Source organism: Emydura macquarii, unplaced genomic scaffold (assembly GCF_026122565.2).
Source record: "Emydura macquarii macquarii isolate MOO-44397 ecotype Brisbane River unplaced genomic scaffold, CSIRO-AGI_Emac_v2 contig_499, whole genome shotgun sequence".
Lineage (NCBI taxonomy): Eukaryota > Metazoa > Chordata > Testudines > Chelidae > Emydura > Emydura macquarii.
Window position 1 is genome coordinate 15,630,819 of NW_027130636.1, and position 26,103 is coordinate 15,656,921.

General features: G+C 44.7%; 1 protein-coding gene across 3 annotated transcripts in view; it reads right to left on the minus strand.

The window, feature by feature from the left end:
* Positions 1-2,871: 2,871 nt before the first annotated feature.
* The window catches only part of ATG4B (autophagy related 4B cysteine peptidase), a 38,224-nt gene continuing 14,992 nt past the window's right edge, over positions 2,872-26,103 (minus strand). For 2 of the 3 annotated variants that reach the window (XM_067538987.1, XM_067538988.1), the window contains exons 4-13: positions 20,561-20,659; positions 19,233-19,334; positions 17,901-17,973; positions 16,948-17,027; positions 12,079-12,275; positions 10,164-10,242; positions 9,710-9,855; positions 8,637-8,693; positions 7,141-7,234; positions 2,872-4,960 (exon numbers count right to left, since the gene is read on the minus strand). In XM_067538987.1, the coding sequence (XP_067395088.1) occupies positions 4,887-4,960; positions 7,141-7,234; positions 8,637-8,693; positions 9,710-9,855; positions 10,164-10,242; positions 12,079-12,275; positions 16,948-17,027; positions 17,901-17,973; positions 19,233-19,334; positions 20,561-20,659 (1,001 nt within the window). In that variant the 3' untranslated portion in view covers positions 2,872-4,886. The remainder of the gene's footprint in view (positions 4,961-7,140; positions 7,235-8,636; positions 8,694-9,709; positions 9,856-10,163; positions 10,243-12,078; positions 12,276-16,947; positions 17,028-17,900; positions 17,974-19,232; positions 19,335-20,560; positions 20,660-26,103) is intronic. The other variant, XM_067538989.1, reaches the window with a different exon arrangement.

The following is a 26,103-nucleotide window of genomic DNA, read 5'->3' on the forward strand; positions in this document are numbered from 1 at the left end:
GCACAAAATATTTATGTATTTATTTAAACAGCATGGTTTAAAATAACTTTTTGGAAAAGCATCAGCCCAAGCCTGTCCACTTCCTTATAGGAAGGGTGAGATACTGCTTCAAGCACTGGGAGTTGGGAGACCCAGGTTCAGTTTCCTGCTCTGCTAGAGACTTTCATTGTGAGCAGGTCAATTAGTGTCATTGAGCCACTGTTCCCCATCTATAAAAGGGGAATGACCGGGCAGTACTATCTCATAGGAGTGTTGTGAGGATAAATACAGTAGAGATTGTGAGGTACTCAGATGATGGGTGCCACCAAGAACCTTAGATATATTCTATTAGTTGCTGAGCCTGGTTTGAAAGGTGATCTGCATGCTGAAACCGTATCTTTAAACTGAGCTGAGTCTTTCCCTGTCAGCCAGGATAAGGTGGCAGCAATTTAGTCTTTGTTTTACAAATCCTGATGCTGGACCTTGTTCTGTGGGTAAGGCCCCAGTATACCCCACCATGTCACACCAGCTAGCAAGCGTGGTCTTACCTGACTCACCTAGCTCCTTCCTGGCTAAAGCCAGATTCCACGGTGATAATTCTAAAATACTGTCTTCTGCATTCTTATACCAAGCAGGCGGCTTAATTGGATGTAAAATTAAAATGTTGGCAGGATTTTGATTTCTGTATCTGTAAGTCATTTTTTAAAAGTCTATCAAAGTCAGCATCTTATATTTTATGCTGCATTTCTGTTAGACAACTCTTGGCTTTTTGAATCTGTTTAGCATACCTTGGAAACTGCTCACCTCGTTTGACACAAGATGTCAACACTGCAGCTCTTAGTTATGTCTGGCACCAAAGACTGCCCTTCTGTAGCTGAAAATTAGAGTTGAACTCCTTAGCCCAGCAGACCCAGAAATTCAGCCATTGAGTTCTGAAGTTTAGATGAGGCCTTGCTATAGGATCCAATAGGATGGAAAGAAATTAGGTAAACTGTTTTACTAGAACAATTTCTTTCAGTAAGAGGCTAGTGTAGACATCTTTTGATAGCTAAATTTAAGGTCTGTTTATAACAGTTGTCATCAGAGAGAGTAACTGCTGTAGTACTTATTTTATCATAACGTTTGTTGAGACAAGGGAGGGCCTTTGTGGTGAACGTACAGGACTGGTATGCAGAGAGCTACGTTCAGTTCCCAGCACTTCTGCAAACTTCATGCAACTTCAGATATGTTGTTTCATTGTTCTCTGCCTTCATTCCCTGTCTGCAAAATGGGAGTAATACATCCCCAACCTCAACAGGCTGTTCTGAGGATGACTCCATGAACACGGGGAAGGACTCACACTGTGGTGACAGGGTCCAGAGCAACCCCTACTCCTGTATGGCTGCGCTGTCTCTTTACTAACAATAAATGAGGACCATTAAACATCTGATACTAATAAAAGTAGTAAATGTTTAATTAAACATAACAGAAGGTGCTTCTGTCGTCACTTCTTAGTAGTTGAATGTTAAGTGGTCCAGGTACCAAGTGTCACTGTGTGGAAATGGAGGACACGACTTCTTGAGCACCGCATGGTGCACACTCATTTGGCAGGTTCACTTAGCCTGAGTTTAAAAGGACGACACCAAGTTGAAATCTTGATTTCACACAGAGCAAAAGTGGCAGGAATAGCAGTGGCCCCTGCCAATTTTTCTGGTTTGACATTTCTTCCTTTCAGAAATGGGGCTCCATGAAGGACCAGAACAAAGAGGTGAGAGTTAAACTAGCTATACACAAACCTAGCTGAGGAAAGCGATTTCTTATCCAACATTGCTAGTAACCTCACTTCTTTGTTAGGAGATTAAAAGGATTCAGATACTGACAGGTATCCCTTGTAAAAAAAGGGAAGAGCAGCTCTGCTGCTACCAGCATTAGCAGTGAAATAGTCAAGTGGTGACACTGTCAGCTTTAGGCTTCAAAGTTAAATACCCAAACAGAGATAAATGGGACACTTCACATCTGACTAGTTTTAGCACTGTGTATTTTTAAAGTTACCTTTGTAGGCATGAAGGCTAGCAACCTAGTTTTTATAAATGAAAGTACAGATTCTAGAGCACAGTTTGGTAGGTGGCACACATAGGACCTTATGCTGTAGCTGATAGCAGTCTAGCTTTGCTGTTGGTAAGGCAAATAAGCATAGTGGCAGTTTACAAAGCACTATACATATTATAGCAGTTTAAAAGCACAAAAGACAGAGTGGTCATTATTTTGTCCCTCAGTGGATGCTTTCATCTTTCCCACATTATCTCAATTAAACAATTTACGTGAGGATAGTTAATGTTTCTTTGGAAACTCTACAAATCCAGAATTAGGCCCTGTATTCTTACAGGTGCATGCGATAACTTCAGAAGGCAAGCAATCTGCCATTAGCACTGCAGCAAGGGAAGATTAAACTCCTGAGGTTGAGAATAGCACAATGGATGTGAGAGCCCACCAGTGTTCCCCTGTCGTCACCTCTCCCTCCCCACCGTTTTTATTTATTTATTTAATTTTAAAAGAACCTTTCTAAGAAAGCACACAGGAAATAGCTCCATTATCTTCAGTCTGACAGAAGGATTCAAGGCAACTGGTCCAGGCCTCAACTACATTTGAGACATGATAGCTTAGCTGGTAGGCCCAGCTACAGCCCCAAGCATCCAATGTGAACTGTTAAACACCCGTTGCAACACCTGAATTCTTTTTAACAGGTTAGCCCCATTCCACCAAACCATGGTAGAAATTAGATGCCCTGGAACTGCTTCAGAGGAGTTTCCATGCTACATAAGCCTCTCTGGCCAGCAAATGAGGGGTAAAATACTCTCCCCGCTTCCTTTACAGCAGAGGCCGGACCTCAGAAACAAGTACTAAAAAACCAAAGATTTTAAGTTTGTTTATTCAGATACAAATTGAAAGCAGTTGATGAACGGCACACAGCCCCACTTTCTCCACCATCCCCCCTCTCCCTTTAAAATTAATGCAAGGGAGATGAGGAGGAACAGCAGCAGAGAGAAAGCAGCAAGTAATTTAGTGACAGAAGCATCATGGCTCAAGAGTCAAACCTCTGCTCTCTGGGAGACTGGGGCAGACAATTAGATTAGCATCAATAGGTCAGTCAGTCTCATCATGGAGGAGATCATTTATGGCCAGCTGTCACCACCTTCTGTGCACAAAAGCATCAACTGACAAGTGCTGTTCCTAAATGCAGGAAAATGCATTGCAAACATGAATTTGCCATCTGCAGAAACCCTAGAGGAAGGAGAGGACTTCACTAGCTTCTATGGTTGCTTGCATCAGGATACAGGTCTCCTATGCAGCTGTTTTCTAGCCAGCTTTCATTTTTAGTAAATAGATATTAAGGGTCACAGGCAAGCCCCTGTAAAGCTATTATTTTAAGTAACTCCAAGGTTTCCAGTACAACCGTAGTTGACTTTTAACTATCAACTTTTCTAGGCAACCATTTTTTCTAACCTTTTGGGATGATCATTTAAAATGGATTTCTGTGAACTAGCTTTTACAGTATACATTTGCCACATTGTGCTTGAAGGATCATCAGAGGGAAGCTGCAGAATAGCATGTGACTGGTATGCAGCTAAGAAATAAATTCTACGTCCATTTAAATTTCAAGCCCTGGTGTACATTATTTTGAAAGGGAGTCCAATGGGAGCAGTATCTGGAACTGTTCAACCCAGGAGGAGTAACCACACTACACATGATGCATTGTGATTGTTTTAAGCCAACAGTTTTTGGTGCCACAGGGACTAATTCACAAGGTGAAACCTTACATACCAACACCATGCAGGCTGTAAAATCAGAAGAGGGGTTAGGTGTGAAAAGGAACATGGTAGATTCTCAAATTTCCAGTTCTGCCTACCCAACCCCTGATCATTTTTAACTAAAAGCAGTATCAGGCTCAAGATTTAAAAACATCTTGGCCTCTCGCAGGGCTCTGGTGTCTAGGTCTCTTAAAGAGAACAGAAGCTTTAATTAAGACACCTCACTGCTGTGTTTGTCAATACATCTTTTTGCAGAGCCTTGGTGTTTTGTTGACTCATCCCATGAGACTGTAGCCCTTCACCTATATCCCTTTCTTCCTTCCTCCTTTTATTTTAACTGGGATTCTCCTCCCCTTTTGGTTATCTTCAGATCTTGGATATTACCAAGAGGTTCTCCCACACAGGAAGTGCTTTTCTAGTTACTAGCCACATATCAGATTCACCTCTGAAAGAAGATTGCTTCTAGGTACGGTGAGAAGACAGGCAGCACTGTTTGTGAGAAAGCACTGCAACTACCATAAAGCACGAGCAGCAGTGCATGGCCTATTACTATAGAAAACATAACCATGCGGCTGACTAGCTCACATGCTACTGGGCTGGAGATTCTGTGGGATGTGCCTGTATTAATTTATATTGCTTTCCATAAAACTAATTTTGGCTCAGATCAGCCAAAGCAGGAAAGCTCTGGAAGGAACTAGCAACAGTACAGGTTTTTCCCCCCAAAAGAGGGATGGCTCTTGATTAAATATCACTGGGGAGTACTCGTAAGGGTCTAGCTCCCTGTCAGATTTCTACCGTTACTCTTGTAGAGCCAGCTGAGCTGCTGCTGTTACAAACCACCTTTGAATTCCTAGGCATCACTGCATCCACTTCCTGCAAATGTTTTGCACTGAGAAATCCTGACTCTGACCATTGAAGCCTTAATGATGATGTGTTTCTTGATCCCAATGCAAACAGTGCACACTCTGCTCGAGACTGCACAGAATGCTGGGTGGATGGGAGGCAGGGATGTCAGCAAGCACCTATGAAAACCAGTAGGGGCCCAGGCACTCGAAGAAACTGCCTTCCCCCCTGTGCCCCACACACAATACAGATGTGCAGTCAGTTTCCTATTTGTTTTCAAAGAGATAAGATTTCAAAGTCTTCATCCTCTGAGTCAAAGAATCTTTCCAACCTGTCTGCGTCAGACGAGTCTGAAAGACAAGAGACAAAACCACCTCTCTGTAATGTGCCCATTGCTTAAAACAGATTTAAACCAAAGCCACTCAGCAGCCAGAAGCTGTATTAGAGGAAAATTATGGGCATCACAAGCCAACGCAATGAAGAGCTGGCACAATTGGGGGAAGGGATTGGAGAATGGATGGCGACAAAGCATGCTTTAATAGCAAGGAACAATGGACAATCCACCGACACAGTGTGGCAAAGAATGTACCAGCTATCCCTAAATGGTCCTCAGTGCTGGATAGTTTGTATCACAGCCTTAATGTGTCCCAACCTTGTGTTGTAACTTCTGATGGCTGTATATATAAGCATCACATGCACAGACTTTATACACCCATAAATATATATGCTGTACACTGTATATATATATACAGAGAGTTCTGGTTAAAGAGACGTTCCAGAGGGGCAGCCGTGTTAGTCTGTTTACAGCAAAAACAATGAGAGTCTTGTTGCACCTTAAAGACTAACAAATTTCTTCGGGCATAAGCTTTCGTGGGCTGCAACCCATATTGTCAGATGCATGAAGTGAAAACCACAGATAGGAGGTATCTGACGAAGTGGGTTGTAGCCCACGAAAGCTTATGCCTGCAGAAATTTGTTAGTCTTTAAGGTGCTACAGGACTTTCGTTGTTTTTGGTTAAAGAGAGGCTGAATTCAACCATATCTTTGGAAAGAAAATGGATGAGTGCCCAGGCTTGAGGCTTTATATGGACCATACCTAATCCTTTGTGGCTAGTACTGGGTGGTGTCACACATCCCAACACGAGTAGAAGAAATATTCCCTTTTATTAATGCCTTTGATCCAGAACACTAGGAAAGGGCAACACCACAACACAGATGTTCCCGACTCAGGTGAGGCCGGCTCTAGCAGGGAGCCGACACTGATGCAGACTCATGTTCCCTGCTGGTTTGAAGAGTGCAGGCCATGCAGATGGAGCAGGCCATTGATGAATGCCCAGCACAGCAGCACTGAAGGCAACGTGTGGGTTGGTCTATGATAGTTTTACCATCACAGCAGGCATGCCAACTGCACTCTCTAAACTTGCAGCTGTCCACAGTGGAAAATTCAATTTAAAAGGTGGAAGAGAAGTGGAACAGGGCACAAGTTGCCGAGACCAACAGTAGCTAAAGCAGTAAGAAAATTTGTCTTAAATTCTACCAGTGTAACAAATGGCTAGTGAAATGCTGACTGACTGCAAGGCATCGACAGAGGAGACAAGTCAGCTAAGAATTGGCAGGGCTCTGGATTGTGGTTCTTAGATCTTGCCACAAACATTCAGTTCCCGGAGGGAGCATATGCGAAAGCCCTATGGTCACTGCTTTCCACAGTTTTCCAACTAGATGCTGAGGGACCACGTGTCAAGAGCATGGTTGTACCTATACACACAATACCCAAGGGGAAGTATTCAACTGAAGCAATAAAGGAAAAAATAGCAGAGGACAATGGCAGCAGTAAGACCAAAATAAGACTGAATTAATCACAAGCCAAATCAGTCATTCTATCAAGGGCCATGGCAATAAAATGAGCAGAAAAAATACGGGATTGGTAAGGGGAGGGAGAACTGAAGCTGAGCAGCACATTCCAACATTTGAGGGAGGAACAAGAGATGGGAACTAGGGAGAATTTGAACAGAGAATAGGGTCAAGAGAAGGATTAAGAATAAGGGGAAAAAAAAGCTTTCCTGAAGGAGGAATAGACAGAGTGTGAGATAAGGGAGGCTGTGAGAAAAGCAGGGATAAAACAGAGAGTCACAGAGGGGAGAAATAGATAAGAACACGAGGTACAATTGACAGGAGACATCCAGTTCCTGGTAACTAGGGAGATGTTTGTCCACAGACACTGAACTCCTTTTGGCAGAAGTTGTCAAATGCTTTGCCTCCTGCAATGTCCATGCCTAATAAGCACAAACAGGGATGGCAGCAGAGATCTGCATGGAGGTTGTTCCCCTTTGCACTAATAGGGCTGGGGTGGGTAGACGGCACATACCCAGGAGGAAGAAATCAATTACATGGGAAACTGAAAGAAGTCTAATTCTTTCCAAGGTCTTTTCCATTTCTAGAGGAGTCCCAAATCATTCTCTTTCAAGGAAATTGAAGGGATAAGTCCACCCCTCAGTCTTTTTACCAAACCAACCAGATGGCTGGGCCTTACCTGGCGTGAGATTCAGAACATCAGGACTGGAGAAATGCGAAGGCTGATGTTCCACTAGTTCAAACATTGGCAGGGCTCCTCTTAGCAGGGACAGCTGTGGAGTGAGAAAACAGAAGCAAGCTGTTAGTACAAACATACCCACAATCAAGGGTAGTTAATGGCTGCCTCTTCATTCCGGAGCTGGAAGAAAGTATTGCTGTCAGATTCTTCACCTGACTAGTAAGTTCCCCTTCTACAACTTTAAACTCCTGCCTTTTCTGGAAGGGAGCATTCACCTAGCTGGTTTCTATCGCTCAACAGCAGGGAAGGAGAAGAGGATCCATAACTCTTTTGGTCCTTCTCCTGGTTGATAAGGAAAAGTCATGGAAGAGTATAGCAGAGTACTTATTTTAAAGGAAGTTCTTGTGTAGAGATTTCTGGTTTAGAGATTCTGAGCACAACAATCCTAGGAGCACCAAACACACACAAGCACCAAGAGAAGGAACTAGTGGCTCACAGCATCCGAAGCTAACATCAGGATTGCCTCGGGAAACACTGAAGAAGACATCATCAGGGAGTCGTTTTATTTGTTCTTCAAGCCAAAGGAGTTATTATTTCAGAGGGTTCAAGTGAAGCTTCAAACTAACTCAGCTTAACACATTTCTGTAACTTTGGGCTGTTAAAGCCACCAAATCTCAAAATCGTCAAGGATGGGGCATGGTTACTATTCAGACATGAGATCCCCATCCACTCCCCTTTTCCCACATACTTCCAAGAAATAACCCACGATGCTGGTGATTCGGTTTAAGGACAGGAGTTGAGCCAATGTTCTAGCATGCTGTTAAGGGGCACTGTGCTGCTTGGGGAGACAAACTCTTGGATGAGATATAAAATCAAAGTCCTGTTTCCCTGTGTTCCACAGAGATCCCACAGTACCCTGTTTAGCAGGGGCAATTATCCTTGACAGTTCCAAGCTAGGTAATTCTATTTTGCTCACCCAAAATCCCTATGCAGTTTTAGCAGGTTGTGGTGCACTTCATTTCCTTTCCTTATTACTGCTTTGTTAAACTGCTGCTGTGTTCCACCTCGGGACTGAAAGAATGACTGAGTTAGGCAAAAGAAAGAGGAGACCAGGGGTCTTTTCCTGTCTCTGGCAGACTTCTTGTGACACCTGGACAAGTCACGAATCTCACTCACAGACCGGTCTCATTTTTCTAATATGTTAAGTGATGATAACTCCTATTTTCAGCCTTGCAGAGCTTCACACGTTAATGATTATAAGGTGCTTGCCAATCTGCTGGCCTTCAAGGCATGGCATCGAAGATCACCTCTTAGGAGTTTGCATTTCTATTTGATAGTTAAAAGTGGGGGGCAGAGTTCTTTTTGGTTTTAATTATTAACTAGTTTTGTACTCTTTAAAATGTGGTCTCTCTGCAGAACGTGTATTGGCTGCATTTGCAGAAGTTGGAAATTAATGTAGGCAATGCCCTGTACCAATGACATGTCTGAACACAAACCTTTTTGATTTGCTGGCACCAGTCATTAAAATCTTCCTCTGTGTTGCAGAAAAAGCCCTGAAAAGAAATTTTATATAATCTTTATTAGCTCATAATAAAAACAGAACAAAGTGTTGATGGTGTCTATCAAAGCCTCACAAATTAATGCCATGCAATTATATCAAATATACATGCTGAACACCAGCTATGCTGATAAACATGTTTTCATGTAGTGACCAAGACAAAGGGGCAAGAATGTTTTTGTCGTTCTATCCACCTGGCTTTAAACCGCAATTCAGACTGTAACAAAACTGGCTACTTCTCATGGGCCTACTCAGGCCAACCCCTTCCAAAGCTGGATGCACTAACTATGGTCTCTGCTGGGATGACAGAAGTGGTACGGGGACAGAGCCAGCCCAGCTGAACGTGTCACAATTGTACTTGGATCACCTACTTCACCAGAAGGCAGGATGCAAATCCAGGCTGCACGCCAGAGATGGCAGAACCTGCCCACACACTCAGAGACAAGTGACCTGAGGGTCTAGTACTTGCTACAGTATTCGGGGTAATATACCTCAGAGTTATTAAGATGCTGTCAAAAAGGCAACTGTAAGCACAGCTGCATGAAGATAAAGTCAGGGGTACATAAGAGGCAACTTCTCTCTAGGTACTCTTCATTATACCCTGGAACTGGAGTGTTATGATCTGGGACTGTTCTGCTCTTCATAGGTCGATGCATTCACTATATTCTGGAGTTGCCTGCAGCACTTGCCAAGCTGCATGTCAGACATTCAGTAATTAGTCACTGTGTAGACGCAGCACAGTAAGGGTGTTCCCCCTGTGTGGAACTGTTTCATGCAGGAGATTTATTTTGGCCCTCCCCTACACCCCCAGCATTTTTGACCAAAAGTTTAAGCTAAAGTCAGGTATGGCAGAAGTTTCCAATAGGACTGGCAAGTAAAAAGCAGTCTCGGAGGGAGTGGAAACAGCCGGAAGAGGGCTGAAAAAGATGGTCCCAGCTGCTACAGTGGCACTACTGCAAGGAGAGGTCAAGCTCTCAACAGGTGGGGCAGAAATCAGTCACAGGTACACACCACTGCGATGGATGGGTCAAGCTCAGCAATGCTCATTCGGCAGGGAGGGTGCTGGCAGTGGAAGCTCTCATCAGGGAGACAGCTGCTGTCACTGGGTTCCACTGCAGGCTGTGTGGTGTGGGGGTCCAGGTAAATTAGTTCCTCATCTGGACAAATAGAGAAGGAGAAATTAACAGGCTCTCTCACACCGGATGACCTTCTTCTGAGGAGTAAGAGGGTGGATAAGGGTCACGAACGCACCCTCTGTCCCACCATAATCAGCTCATGATTTGGAAAATAGCAGGAAGAGGAAAGAGACAGGTGCTCACAAAGGAAAAGCGGGAGGAGAGAGTAAATAAGTTATACAAACCCATGAAGGGAAGTCAGCTCTTGATCAAAGATGAGCTCAGTACATAGACCCCTCTTCTGCAGTTTAATTCTACACGAGGAATGTTCCACAATACCAGTCACTCACCTACATAGCCAATGAAGTAGTGAGCACTGTTGGGTTTCCCTCCAATCACTCCCAGGGACTGAGGCATCATGAAGCAGTGCTGGAAAGCAAGACAGAACATGGGCAGCTGGCAGGCAGTAGCCACTAGAGAAAGTGATCAGAAATCAAACTGAAAGGCAATCACTGTGGTAGTGACTCACACTGGGCTTCTGAACAGTGAGCAAGCCCAGCAGCAGAAGTAACAGTTCATGGTAGAAGGTAGAAGGGAAGGATGCTGCAACATGGAGCCTTCAAGGGCAAGAGGTTCAGAGAAGCCTTAGAGCCTTGGGGGAGAGATCGACCAAGAAGAAAAAGGGGTGGGAGGAATAAGGAGAAGAGACATTGCATGGTGCAATCTGCAACGTGGTCACAAATTCCAGGAATGACTGAGCAAAACCCTCGCTCCACTAAAGTTAATGGCAAAACTCCCATTGACTTCAATAGGACCAGGATTTTACCCTAAATCTTTTGTCAGTGGATCTGCAACACAAGGGCATTACATTGTTCCAAGTGCTCTAGGGAAATGGATTAAGAGAATTTAGCATCCACGTTGCTGTGTCCAAGCACAATTCAATGTATTCTGGACAAAGTATCCAGCCTGAATTCAGAGTTCCCTTACTCACACAACTGAGGGACCAACACCACTGTTAGAACAAGACACTGCGCAACTCTCCTCACCAAGTCAATGTGTGCCTCTCCTAACCTGATGTAGGCCAGCCTCTGTTGCTCCAAGTGCTGGTCCAGAATCCCAGAGTTCTGCCCACCTAAATTCTGATTTGCAACACAGATCTCACACTACAGCCAAACATGGACTTGCAGCACTTAAAACACAGGCTGTTCCCGTGCAGAAAACGGCAATTGTGCTGATCTGTGATAGCTTTGGGCTGGGTACAGACAAACAGGTAAGGGCTGAGATTAGACCATGGGTAAAATTTTCAGAAGCGCCTAAATCCCATTTTGAAGAGTGCACTGCTACAGACTGAGGACTGACTAGTTAAGGCAGCAGTTCTGCCGAAAAGGACCTGAGGGTTACAGTGGACAAGAAGCTGGATATGAGTCAACAGTGTGCCCTTATTGCCAAGTAGGCTAACAGCATATTGGGCTGCATTAATAGGAGCATTGACTATAGATCGAGGGACATGATTATTCCCCTCTATCCGGCACTGGTGAGGCCACATCTGGAATACTGTGTCCAGTTTTGGGCCCCCCCACTCCGGAAAGGATGTGGACAAATTGGAGAGAGTCCAGCAGAGGGCAATGATTAGGGGGTTGGAATATGACTTATGAGGAGAGGCTGAGGGAACTGAGCTTATTTAGTCTGCAGAAGAGAAGAGTGAGGAGGAATTTGATAGCAATCTAACTACCTGAAGGGGGTTCCAGGGAGGATGGAGCTAGGCTGTTCTCAGTGGTGGCAGATGACAGAACAAGGAGCAGTGGTCTCAACTTGCAGTGGGGGAAGTCTAGGTTGGATATTAGGAAAAACTTTTTCACTAGGAGGGTGGTGAAGCACTGGAATGAGTTACCTAGGGAGGTGGTGGAATCTCCATCCTTAGAGGTTTTTAAGGCCCAGCTTGATAAAGCCCTGGCTGGGATGATTTAGTTGGGGTTGGTCCTGCTTTGAGCAGGGGGTTGTACTAGATGACCTCCTAAGGTCCCTTCTAATCCTAATCTACTATGACTTAACCACTTTGGCTCTGAAGTCCCACTGCCTGTCCATGAGACTTGGGCAGCTAAGCACCCATGTCTCTTTTGCAACTGGAACTTGGGCACTTCCGAACATTTTGCCTCAGAACCAATTTTACACCTGAGCTAATCACAAAATTTATTCCTGGGGTAGTAGTAGAACACCATGATGTCAGCTTGTCCAAGCCATAACAAACAGCACTAATTCCCCTACCTTTAGTGTTTCAATATAAGCTTCATTGATATCCGTGAGCCCAAGACGAAGAGGTATCAGCAGCACCAATGGTTTCCATAGCAACAACCTCTCTGTAACCTCTGCTCCATCCGGGTACCCATTATAGAGCAGGTCTGACTCTGCCGCAGGGAACGCTGCAGCCCCAGCACACAAGAAGCTGGACTTGCACAATCTTCCTACAGAAAGGGAACACACACACATGCAGAAATGGTTTCAGGAAAAGCCTCAAACAGCTTTTAGACCTTGATGAGTATTTATCCCCCACTCCCGTGGTGAACAACAGACACCACTATCTAATTTCTCAGAGCTACATGCAACTTAAATAAGCAGCTGGTCTCAAGAGAAAATGCTTCACTTGAGTTCTATATTCTCTTCAGAACCCTCTGGTGAAGCTCACATTTATTTTAGAAATCCTGTACATCAGTTTACATTAAGCCTTTTACATCAAAGCACTTTGAACATGCAGGGTATGTCTACACTGCAATAAAACACCTGCAGCTGGCCTATGTCCGCTGACTCAGGTGTGTGGGGCTATATAGTTGCAGTGTGGATGTTCAGACTCAGGCTGGAGCCAGGGCTCTGGGACCCCAAGAAGGGGGAGGGTTCCACAGCCTGGCCTCCACCCCAGCCTAAATATCCACATTGCAATTTTATAATCCACTGCCTGAGTCAACGGACACAGGCCAGCCGCGGGCTTTTTATTGAGTGTAGACATACCCACGGGGATCACTTGGGATACCATCTGTAGGGCAGCAATGCAAGAACCAAGCAACTGCTCTGTACCAGCAAGATTAAACAATACAATTTTGAGGAGAGACAAAACTAACTTATCCAATTGAAATCCCAGGGAGAATTTAGGTAGGAAGAAGGGAAATGCTTGAGCTGTAATTTGGTCAGGACACGGGGCTGAATGCAGGAGGTCTTCACCTATAATAAGACACAAACAGCACTACACCACCACACTAAGTCTTACAGGGGCCCTTCGTGATACTTAGCCTTCAAAGACAACACAGGATTCTTGCCAAGGTCAGGCAGGTCAAATGAAAGGCATCCAAGAGGCAATTCCAGAGGTATCTAAAGTTGAAGCATTCAAGAATTCTGGAACCTCAGTTAACTAAGGTTCCTTAAAACAAAACAAAACCTCATCAACAAAACCTCATCTCATCAGCTATGGCCACAACAGTGTTTTTATGAGCAGCACAACTGAGTCTGATTAGGGCTATTTCAAAAAAGCTTTCAGTCCCTACACCTCTTTTTGGTCATCTGGTTCCACAAAATAGCTTCCAAGCAATCCCAAATTTTCCACTCCCTGACACCTCCCAGCTTACATGCCAGGGAGGATATTGACAAGTGGAGTCTGCCTAGGAGGGTAATATGAGGGATACAATCAACACAATGCATGCTGTGACATCAAGCATCATTCAGCAGCTACTTTAAGAGCCTAAGGAGAGTGGAGGAGGGAAAACATTATTAAAACGTGAAGCCATCTTGAAATGCAAAGTGCCTCACAATTATAATAGTGACACTTAGCACAAACAGCTGTACAAATACTGATCCCCATAGCACATCTGTGAAGTGAGCACAGTGTACCCCCATTTTACAGATAGGGAAACTGAGGCAGAGAGTTCAACCAGGTTGCTGAAGGCCACCCAGCAAGTCAGTGACAGAAATGGGATTTTCCCACTACCTGGAAGTTTCTGGCTCTTAACCACAATTACACTTCATAACCAAGGCAGCAAGGGCTGGATAAGTCTACTGCTCACTAGAAAACTACAGTGTCATTTTGTTGTAAAGTGAGGCAGATTGGAAAACAAATGGAAAAGGTTGATTTGATCTCATCTATAAGAGGCCCAAACAGGAAGCTGCACAACACATGTAAGTGCTTCCAAGCACTTCCAGTTCAAGCAGGACATTTACTTGTTTGCCAGGCCCTATATCCCAGCTGGATAAAGAGAAAGTGTTATCAGGATACAGGGCATTATTACATGGAATGAATGCATTTGGAATAATTTGTGTGTGTCATGTTCTATGTATGAATGAGTGGGCAGTACAGCTATTTGTTTGGGCTATTTGCAGACCCTTCTCTAGCTGAGATAATTCTCATATCTTGTCCATTTATTTTTTCACTCGCCATCGCTGTTTTAGTGGGTTGATCTGACCATCTTGTAAAACTTTTTGAATTTATCGGATACCCTTGGAATTATTTGGTTTTTCTTCCGGGACTTTCCTGCCAGCAGTCTGAAATCTTGTCACTCTTATTGTAGCTATTTGATCTGTTGCATTGCAAATCGCTACATGGATTTAGTTATTGCAACCATTCCATACTTTCACCCAATTTATAATTCTGAAATTCTTTATCTTTGATCTCATGTGCTCCTCACATCCCATGCTCCTGGTTTCTCACTGTCTCTTTTAGCACTCTTTCCCTGTCCTTTTGATACAGTAGACTAATTCAGAAAGGATAATGGATGGATGTTTTTCACCATACTAACAAAAAGACATTTCCTATTCATTTGGGAAAGAATAGCTATACAGTTTGTAAAACACCATTTAACTTCTGACTGTCTGCATGTGTTTTGGGTTTTCTATGAGGATAGAACAATGTGTTATTTAGTAATACTAATATGTGTAAGTGCAGAGTAACAGATTGATTTAGCTGTTTTCAGACTGGGAATAGCATTTCATCATTAACATTCCAAACGCATTTTACAAAGATAGAGAATATATTGCTTATCTAAAACATCAGCCTGACCAGCACTGCAGAACAACAGGCAGCAACAGTTACCATCCTGCCAATGTCCCTCAATCTTAGCCTGAACACATTGCCTCTAGAGGGGAAAGGTTAATTCAGTCTCTATGGTCGTTCAGTTTAAGGCACGTGACTTCCATGGAGCTACTCACGTGCTTAAAGTTAGGCAGGTACTTCAGTACTTTGAAGAGTCAGGGTTTCAAATCCTTGGCATTTCTGCAGAGACTGTCGAATGACAGAGGTGTTTTTTGTAACATAGACACTTGCACTCTAGGGCCAAAATGCCCTCACAGGCTGATCAATTTTAGTCATTACTGACCTATTGCTGATCTAAACCAGTGATCTAATGGTGAAAGTCTCCAGGTTGAGACTGGGGGGAGTGGTAGATACCCTGCAAGGTAGGGATAGGATACAGAGTGACCTAAACAAACTGGGGGATTGGGCCAAAAGAAATCTAATGAGGTTCAACAAAGAAAAGTGCAGAGTCCTCCACTTAGGAAGGAAGAATCCCATGCACAGCTATAGACTGGGGACCGACGAGCTGGGCAGCAGCTCTGCAGAAAAGGACCTGGGGTAACAGTGGATAAAAAGCTGGATATGAGTCAGCAGTGTGCCCTGGTTGTCAAGAAGGCTAATAGCATATTGGGCTGCATTAGTAGGAGCATTGCCAGCAGGTCACGGGAAGTGATTATTCCCCTCTATTCGGCATTGGTGAGGCCACATTTAGAATATTGTGTCCAGTTTTGGGCCCCCCACTACAAAAAGGATGTGGACAAGTTGGAGAGAGTACAGCGGAGGGCAACCAAAATGATTAGGGGGCTGGAGCACAGGACTTATGAGGAGAGGCTGAGGAAACTGGGCTTGTTTAGTCTGCAAAAGAGAAGAATGAGGGGCGATTTGATAGCGGCCTTTAACTACCTGAAAGGGGGTTCCAGGGAGGATGGGGCTAGGCTGTTCTCGGTGGTGGCAGATGACAAAACAAGGAGCAACGGTCTCAAGTTGCAGGGCGGGAGGTCTAGGTTGGACATTAGGAAAAAGTTTTTCACTAGGAGGGTGGTGAAGCACTGGAATGGGTTACCTAGGGAGGTGGTGGAATCTCCATCCTTAGAGGTTTTTAAGCTGAGGCTTGAGAAAGCCCTGGCTGGGATGATATAGCTGAGGTTAGTCCTGCTTTGAGCAGGGGGTTGGACTAGATGACCTCCTGAGGTCCCTTCCAACTCTAATATTCTATGATTCTATGATTACCAATGTGTTGAACCATCCAGTTCTCAAGAAAGAAACAGCTAATCATTTATCTCTAAAAGATCTCTCCTATTAGCCAGGATTTCCTTTACTCTTTCTTTGCTCCTCCCCAGAAGGGATTTTCAGCACAATTTCCTTATTCCCTCCCCGCAGCAAACTTGTTCTTGTTTTCTTACTGTTTGGTAGCAGAGATGCTGCAGTTTTCAATTCCAAGAGAAACACAGATAACCATTTACACATAAACGTGGCCCCCCAAATGAATTTGCCAACACCAACCTCCAGGTTGTTCTTTCACATTGTCTCAGGTCTAGCTGGTTTTCCTCTCCAGAGCCGGAATTCACATACCAGGTCAACCCAGGCTTTACAATAAAAGCAATAAAACTACTTATTTGGCTTTGCCTTTTGCTCCTAAAAGCAGCAGTTCCCATTTCGGGTATGCCTACACAGCAAAGCAAAACCTGCGGCTGGTCTGTGCCAGACGATGTGGGCTCACGGAGCTAAAACTACAGGGCAGTTTCATTGCTCTGTAGACTTCCAGGCTTGGTCTGAGCTCTGGAACCCTCCCACCCCATAGGGTCCTAGAGCGTGGGCTCCAACCCGAGCCCAGAAGTCTATACAGCAATGAAATAGCCTCACAACCCAAGCCCTATGAGCCTGAGTCAGCTGGCACAGTCCAGCCATGGGCTTTTCTTTGCTGTACAGACATACCCTTTGTTTCCAACACACCTGGCTGCGGCTTTGTACAGAAGGCATTCATTGTAAATTTAGTTGTTATACTGCAACTGCTCTCCTGGTTCCTTCTGTACTTTTTGCAGCCAGGGCACACAACTTTGACTCTACATTTAGGTTATACTTACTAATTTCTTCCATTACTACAGTGTTGTCCATGGCTATGTGCACTGCTAGTGAGCTCCATGTATCAAAAGTAGCAAGTTTTCTACAGGAGAGAGAGAGGTAAACAGAGGACTAAATATAGGGCAGTACACAAAGGCAAGGTTCTAGCAGAGAAGAACTTTCACTTTTTCCCCTATAGTTTTCATAAAACAAGATACTGAACTAGAGAAGACACTGGGTCTCACAGTTTGTGCCAGTCCCAGCCCCTCTCAGTAGAGTTCACTGCAGGCATTCGTAGCTTGCAATGAGGAAAATGCTGCAGGGAGAAAGAATGCCTTTAACCTACAATGATGATTGAATAACTGCAGTTTTACCATGTCTAATTCCTATAGTGTACAAGGTTCACCTATACAGCTCTCAGCTTCAGCTCATTACCATAAAGCCCCAACAGAAAATAATTTTTGAAGGTTTACGCTTTATTCTGTCACTCAAATGGTTTACTGACCACCTGAGAGACTGCCTCTGTCCTTCACTCTTAGGTAATGCCACTACTGTCAAGGTTTGCAGAGGCAGTCCTCAGATATGACCATAGATTCAGCGATGTTGAAGCCAGAAGGAACTCTTATCATCTAATCCAACCTTCTGTACAACACAGGCCATTCCAGCAGCAAGCCCAATAGCTTGCAAGGTCTGGAGACAGATTCTTGGAGGACTGCCCTCAAATGGAATTCACTTGTCTTTTTGGTCCACCAAGCCTCGGAGCAAGGGGAAAAGTCCATTTCCTCTCCCACTGGGATTGATTTCCTAGGGAGTGGGGAGATGGTTTGGTTTTGACACTATACAATTCAACACAATTGCTTTTATACAGCACACAGCACCCAGAGACTTGGGTGAGGGGCAGTTTGACTGACTGAAAAATAAAGAGCTACCCCATTGCATTGCACAGAAGGAACAAAAGGAAAAGCTCAGCACTTACTTGAGCACTTGTGCAACTGTGTTTGGTCCATACCACTGGCCTATTGATTTGCCCTCTCCAACTCCCATCTGGGCTGCACCAAGTAGACAAAACCAAATTAGTCAGCAGCCTCAAACCTGGCCCCTTCTCACAGCCCCCACTATCCCACTGTTGGAGTTTGATGTTGTTAGTTATGAGCTGGTACAAAAAGGATTTTATGGGAAGAGTAAAAACTTAGGCCTGGTCTACCCAAAAAGTTTAGGTGGACCCAGCTAAATCCACACCCCTGAGCGATGCAGTTAAGCTGACCTAACACTGGTGTGGACAGCGCTACGTCAGCAGAAGACCTCTTCCATCAACCTTGCTACCACCTCTTGGAGAGAGGGATTACCGACACTGACAGGAGAACCTCTCCCGCCAGTGCAGGTAGTGTCTACGCTACAGCGCTATCACTGTGACATTTCAAGCATAGACAAGCCCTTCAAAATGCTTTAGAGTCACACCACACCATCTTGCCTGGGGGTCTGAAGAAACCACAGCACCTCATGTGACTGTAACAATAGCCCTTCCAGTCAATTAAAAAAGCATGTTAATTAATAGGCTTCAAAAAGGAGTCTCAGCCATCCTCTGCTGGAAGCAAGATGGGTTTAGGGCTCAAGAACGAGACAAAGGGAATTCCTAAAAAGGCTAAGAACTGCAGATGCCTCAGAGGAAATGCTATTTAGAAACAATTCTATTTAACAATCCCTGATTTTTCAGAGATGCTGGGCACCCCCGTTCCCACTGTTTAACTGGGAGTGTGAGTGCTGCAAGCAGGAACACCGCAATTTTTGCTTTGCTTTTCCTTCGTTCCTTAGCACACTTGCACCCAAACAGGATCTTTGTGGAGTTTGGGAGCTCCTCCTGCTAATTCCCCACCTGATGCCAATCTTCTTGTTTGCAAGATTCCTGTGTAGCTGCTGTGAGCATGACTATCATCAGTCTCTCTCATCTTGAGACAGCAAGAACGAGGGAGACAAGGATACTGGCATTAGGCTGAAAGGATTGCACTAGACAGACAGTTTTCACATCACAAATCCTTCAACCCTTAAATCAATAACCTTAGTTTTAGGCAACATCACACAGCAAGCAGTGCTCTATATATTTCATTCATACATAGCAGCACAAATACATAGAAGTTGATCTGCACACATCTTACCACAGCCCATCACAAGTTATTATTACATCAATATCTACAAGTAGGTTGCTTCTGAAATTGCTGTGCCACTAAAATAAACCTGAAGAATCTGTTGCTGTTCTGTAACATTGAGAGAAGCCTAGGGCAGGATACGTCAATCCACAACTGCCTCTTACCTATCTGGTGGATGGAGTAGTAGCTGTCTTTTTTGTCAATGAAGGCATTAAGTACATTGAAGTAATTATCCATCTGCCTCTTCCCTTTCACCCACCTCCAATCTAAGAGATACAGGGGAAAAATAGGTTACTGACTAGTATACTCCTCCATACGTCACTGCTTAGTAGGATTTCCTTGATGCTATTCAGCCAGAAGCCTTATTACTAGGGATCTGTGGAGATCCCAAGAAAAAGGACCACATTTAATGCAAGTAAAAGGGTCTTCTCAGATGTGGAACATTTTTGGGAATTGAAGACATGATAAAAATCAATTGCAGGACATGCATTGACCCTTCTCAGTCAAGAGGCACTGGCTTCCAGGAGAGGGAATACCAGACAGTGTTAAAAATCTCACATGCCACCCCCACCCTACCCCTAAAATCCCACACGCCTGAAAGAGCATTGGAATTTCTGTGTCCAGAAAGTCCCTGCAGAAGTGGGGCACTTGGTTTGAGATGGACAGGATACCAGTGCCACAAAGGCATCTCCTGCCAATCCACAGAACTTCAGCAGCAACCACAGAAGAGACCATGTATCACAAGGTGTCAGCTGGCTATTGGTATCACTTCTAGAAAGGTGATGTTCAAGGAGAGGACAAGTCAATCAAGGCCTGAAGGTGTCCCAGCAGAAGGTTCAAAATAAAACTAACAGTGGCCTACAATGCAGCAATTTTAACCAGTGTAAAGGTTTTACAAATTCTGGTGTACAAATCTGGGAAATTTGGGGCTCTCTTGGCTAGCCCTTTCGGAAGGTCTGAGACACAAAATGGGGTTCTGTTCATTTTGGGGGTATAGGCAAGAGGGTTTGCTGTAATTTAGAAAAGCTCAGCAGACAAAACCATGGTCTGACATTTAGCAGAACATCTGCAGGCTGCAGTAGCAGTAAATCCAAATGTTTGGGTGTTTTTCCCCCTCAGAGTGACATGATCTCGTCTCCAAACACCCCACGTTACAAGTGGAAAGCAGGCTGCTCCACTAGCACAGAAGAATTTACAAGAACATTTTACTGGTTAGTGCAGCCCTTGCCAATTGTAAACAAATTCCTTTGTCCATTTAATAACGGATTTATTGATGTAGATTCAGAAGCAAGATGCTAGTAAAACTCTGCTGGGATGTTTCCACTGGGGCTGTACCATCATCTAGCTCTTCAGGTGAGAAGAGCTAGGAAAGCTTTACATGAAGCCCACCGCAGTTTCAAGTTGTGCCCTCTCTATTTGTTGCCCCAACAAGCATACCATTATTTGAAGGTATCTTGCTCTGGACACTTCGCTTAAAGATGCACTGATTTACCTCTGCCTAAGTGCCGGCAGATTAAGGCCTGAGCGAAGATCATTTGGCCACACCTCAACATGCAGCCCCAGCCGGTATCAGATGTGGGGCCCGTTCCTCCTGTAGCCAAACAAACAAAAAAAAGTCAGAACACAGAACAGAATGCAAGAGTTAGACCAGCTGTCTAATCACAGTGCAATACAGTGGCAGGTGAGGGAGGGAGAAATCTGGGTATGCAAGGCAGGGTATTATGACAACAGTGACCCATCTGTCAGACAATAATACTGAGGAATAAACACAGATTTAAGAGACAAACCCTACTGCCACCTCTTTAAGGGAAATAAAGCCAGGCACTTTCAGAAGAGAGGGGTGAGGACTTTCAAGTAAAAATCCAACCAACTCAGCCTGGCGAATGAGACATGGGATCACACCAGCCCTCAGACATGGTTCTGGGAACTGATCTCCAGCCCAAGCTACCAGAAACTTATTTATATATTTAAGATTAAAGGTTTTTATGGACTATTTTCCCCATAATCTTCACCCAGTCCTACATCTGAAGGCACTTCACCAGGAAAACAAGATAAGGAATCTCCACAGCTGCTAATGGCTAGGCAAGGTTTCCAAGTAAACATTATAGGAAAAGCACCAAAAGACATTAGGCTATTGGCTCATGTTTTCAGTATGCAGAGGCTAAAGGCCAAAAGGCTTTAAGCTCATCTTATGGCAGAACTTCAAAAGGAAAACTGCCACTTCCTCTCCCACGCTAGGACATTCAACAGCCAGCTTTTAAGATAAAGTTTAAAAAGCTGAGAGTAACCAGAACGAGGGGGCTGGTTTTACAGACTGAGCTGCTCCTTAATGCAGTGGTAGCAGGAAATCCTTTGTAACTATTTTCTCTTCTCTCTGCTTCTATCTGGTCATTTTATATCAAGGGTGTAGGGAGATCAAAAGTAAAACAGCCAAAGAGGAGATTCTCCAGATCTCATCTCCCTGAGTCATGCTAGCATGTTAGACCAATTTTTCCTATTTGGTCAGCCGAGATCTCCTTTAATCAGGCTAGTAATCTGTCATGTATAGAGGCCCAAAAACATGATAGATGCTGTACAGAACAAATACATTGCCCTTGTCCTCAAAAGCTTACAATTGAATTTTAGCTGTCACAATGGATGGGAGGAGCCAACAATGGAGAGGATGATGAGGGGAAGATGGGGAAAAGAACAAGGTTTACAGCAGTAATAAGGGCTTGGTCTACACTGACAATGGAAGTCGATGTAACATGGCTTATGTTGACTATCTAAAGTATGCATCTCCACTGGCATCTCAGTTCTGCCAACCTAAATTGCCGTAAAATTCAACGTAATAAAGCCACCTCCGCAAGTAGCATAATGCTGACATCGAATTCTATGGGTCGAAAGAGCACCAGTGTAGGCAGAGCACAATGTAAATTGACATCATTGGCCTCTGGAAGGTATCCCATAATGCTCTGTTGTGATCGCTCTGGACATTTGCACTCTGCTGCATCATGGTCACGTAAACAGGAAATAGCTCCTCCCCTCAAGCCCTGGGAAATTTTTAATTCCCATTTCCTGTTTGGTCAGCGGGGAGAGAGCTTTGTATCTGCACTGCTCATGGCGACTGCATGCCCCAAACGCGCTCCAGCCTGGAGTCGATCTGAGGTCTTGGATCTCATCAGCCTGTGGGGCAAAGAGTCTGTTCTGGCTCAATTTAAATTTAATTAGAAATTTAAGAATCTATGAGAAGATATTGCATGGTATGGTGGAGAAGGGCTACAACAGGGACATGCAGCAATGCCATGTTAAAATCAAAGAGGTGAGGCAGGCATATCAGAAAACTAGGGAGGTGAACAGTTGTTCTGGCTTGTCACCGAAGACGTGCCACTTTTATGAGGAGCTGCATGTGATTCTCGGCAGTGACCCCACCACTGTGCTACCACGCAGCATTGCTACCTCCGAAGAATCCCAATCCAGGATGAATGAGGACTCTGTGGAGGAGGAGGAAGATGAGGAAAATAGGTTAGGAGAGCGGGGTATCCATTCTCCCACAGAGCCAAGACCTGTTCGTTACCCCAGAGCAGCACAGCCGGGAACAGGACAGTGTTACAGACCGAGATGCCAGGGAAGCATACCTGGTGTGTGTAGCAAATCACATTTCTGTGGTCATGTCCCCAGTCCAGCTTATTTTTGGGAAAAAAAGGAGTTTGTGTTTTTGTGGGAATGGGCTTCTTGGGGTTTGGTAAACTTCAGCAGAGGGTTACCCCCTGAACAGACTATTTAGGTGCACAGTGATGCTCTAAGACTCCTCCATGGATATCTCCAGGAAACTTTCATGTAGGTACTCTGCAATCCTTTGCAGGTTTCTGGGGAGGGCAGCCTTACTTCTTCCTCTACAGTAGGACACTTTTCTCTTCCACTCTGCTATTAAATGAGCAGGCATCATTATGGAACACAGCATGAGACTCAGGCCTATACCCCGATGCTTGCAGGAAATCTTCCCTTTCTGGCTGTGTTACCCTCAGGAGACTGATATCACACATGGTCACCTAGGGAAAACGGCTTAAGTTTACAGTACGCAACCAATATAGTCACTGCATGTTATTTCCCTGCTGTGGATGGTGTCCCTGGGTCCCTCCACAGACAATTCCTAGCCATGATATTGTTAGCAAGGGTGTTAAGTCCGGGAACTGTTTTTTCCCCCAGTGACACTTCACCCACACCCTCCTCCAATCCCTTTGACCACCTCCTCCCAAACCGGTCTTTGGAATGGTAATGGTGAGCCCAATAATCCTTCTTCTTGGTTGTGTGTGAATTATGGAATTTAGTGCTATACAGACTTTTCTGTAATGGATGCAAGGACCCCTTACTTACCATATGTGGAATGGCACTCCAACCTGTGCAATAGGTACAGATTGGTATGTGAGTCTGGCTTTGCCTTGTGAATATGAAAGGGAGTTCTTTTTACATTGTAACATTTCTTTTACTCCATGGGATCAGCTCACAATGGCAACTTTGTGCTTTGCTTGCCTTACAGCAGACACCTCAGCCTTCACCCTATCTTCTACTCCCAAGAAGCACCTTTCCCAGATTAGGAAGCGGAAAAAAACCAGCAACTTGGGATGACATATTCAACAAACTAATGAATACCTCCATGGCTGCTGGCACAGAGCTCAGAATCTGAATAATGTACTTGTCAGAAAAACTAAACATGGATACGGAACACAGAAAAACAGCGCAGTAGCATGCAATGCAACAGGAGATGTTGCATATTATGAGAGATCAGTCTGATATGCTGAAGTGGCTGGTAGAGCTCCAGGAAGAGTAGTGGCAGGACACTCCCTCTGCAGCCCCTGCAAAATGCTCAGTCAACAAGCTGTTTCTATGAATCCATCCTCAAGCGCTCTAGGAGGAGGTTAAGCATGGTGCAATATGTGCTGCACTCCACGCTGGTGGAGGGGAGCAGAAAGAGATGACAGCCCTTTTAAGAACTAGGCATGTGCATGATTTGCTGTTTGTACTGTCACACCTTGCATTGGCTGCCCAAGCAGCTTTATGTGAATGTTAAATTATCTTCCTTTCCTCCCCTATAACTGATCACCAATAAAACTTTACTCCTTAAAAAAACATTTCTCTTTATTCATGGAGAGCTTGGGGATTGCCAGCAGTGAAAGAAGGGAAGGGGGCTGATGGTGTGAGGGTGGGGGATGGGAATGGAAGGCACAGCAGTGCCAGAGACGTACATTACCGCGGTTCATTCCAAAAATGGGTTTTCAATGCTTCCCTATGGCACAGTGCTCTGCAGTTGGCTCTTAGTGTAGCACTGGAAGCTGGCTGCTCAAAATTAGCAGCCAGCCTATCAGCCTCCATGACACAACCCTGGGAGAACTTTTCTTGTTTCATAAATGTTATGAAGAACACAGCAGGCAGAGGTAACAGTTGGGATGTTGCGTTCACTGAGGTCTAACCTACAGAGAAAATTGCGCCATCTTGCCTTTAAGCAGCCAGATGCACATTCCACCACCATTCATCACTTGCTGAGCCTATTACTGAAACGCTCCTTCTCGCTGTCCAGGTGCCCAGTGTATGGCTTCATTAGCCAGGAGAGCAAGCGGTAGGGAGGACCCCCCAGGATCACTATTGACATTTCAACATCACCAATATTTAATTTTTGGTTAGGGAAGAAAGTGTCCGCCAGCATCTTTTTGAACAGACCTGAGTTCGTAAAGATGTGCACATCATGCACCTTTCCAGACCACCCTACACTGATGTCGGTGAAACATCCCCTGTGATCCATAAGGCCCTGCAACACCATTGAGAAGTATCCATTCTAGTTTATGTACTCTGTGATAAGGTGGTCCAATGCTAAAATAGGATATGCATGCCACCTATCGCCCTCCACAGTTTGGGAACCCCATTGCGACAAACCCATCTACTATGTCCTGCACATTTCCCACAGTCACTAGCCTTCTTAGCAGAAGTTTATTAATGGCCCTGCACACTTGCATCACAACAGCTCCCACAGTGGATTTACTGACTCCAAATTGGTTCCCAACTGACCGGTAGCAGTCTGGGTTGCTAGCTTCCACAGAGCGATGGTCAGTTGCTTCTCCACTGCAGAGCAGGTCTCAAGCAAGTATTCATGTGCTTCAGGGCTGGGGACAGCTCTCCGCAAAGTTCAATGAAAGTGGCCTTTCATATACAAAAGTTCTGCAGCCACTGATCATCATCCCACACCTTTGTAACAATGCAGTCCCACCAGTCAGAGCTTGTTTCCCAGGACCAGACCCGCCACTCCACCAACTGAAGATGCTGCATGACAGCCTGCAGCAAACAGGAATTATTTCGCTCTATGGCTTGTAGCAGGGCGGCCTCAGTAACATCACAATTTTCCATGCTGCGGCTCCTGTCTCAGCCTTGAAAGTACTACAGGATAAGTCACGAGGTGTTTGTGATGCTCACAACAATAGTGCAGAGCTGAGCAGGCTTCTCCGGCAATGCTTCTCTATGCTTCTCTGGCAATGGCGTGCATGCAGCACAGACTGAAGGGTTTAGAAAAATAGTGCGAAAAGGCATTTGTCCATTTGTTTGGGACAAGAAGGGAGGGAGCACACTGTATCATGGGAGGTTGGTTGCCTCTGTCCAGTTGTACTGTGGGATAGCTACCCATGGTGCACTGCTTTGATTGTCGACCCAAATATGGCTAGAGGGGACGCAATACCCCAACGCAATGAGCATGGTGTGATCACACTCCTGCGACTTCTAAAATTCAGCAGATGAAAATCTATTTAAAATAAATCGACTTCACTCTGCAGTGTAGACATATCCCAGATCAAATGGTTACTTGGGTATAGTAAGGTCACATCTTGGGCTTCCTAGGAAAGTCCCTGCTTGCATGGAAGCAGCACAGAAAAAGGTGCAGCAATGGGAATGGAAAAGACTGAAAGGGGTGTTGAAGCAGACATTTAAAGAGTTGTGGAAGCATGGTGGGCCACAGACACTATCTTGTGCTTCTCCCAGGAACCTTTTTGGGGGTCCCTCTTTTCACTAGTA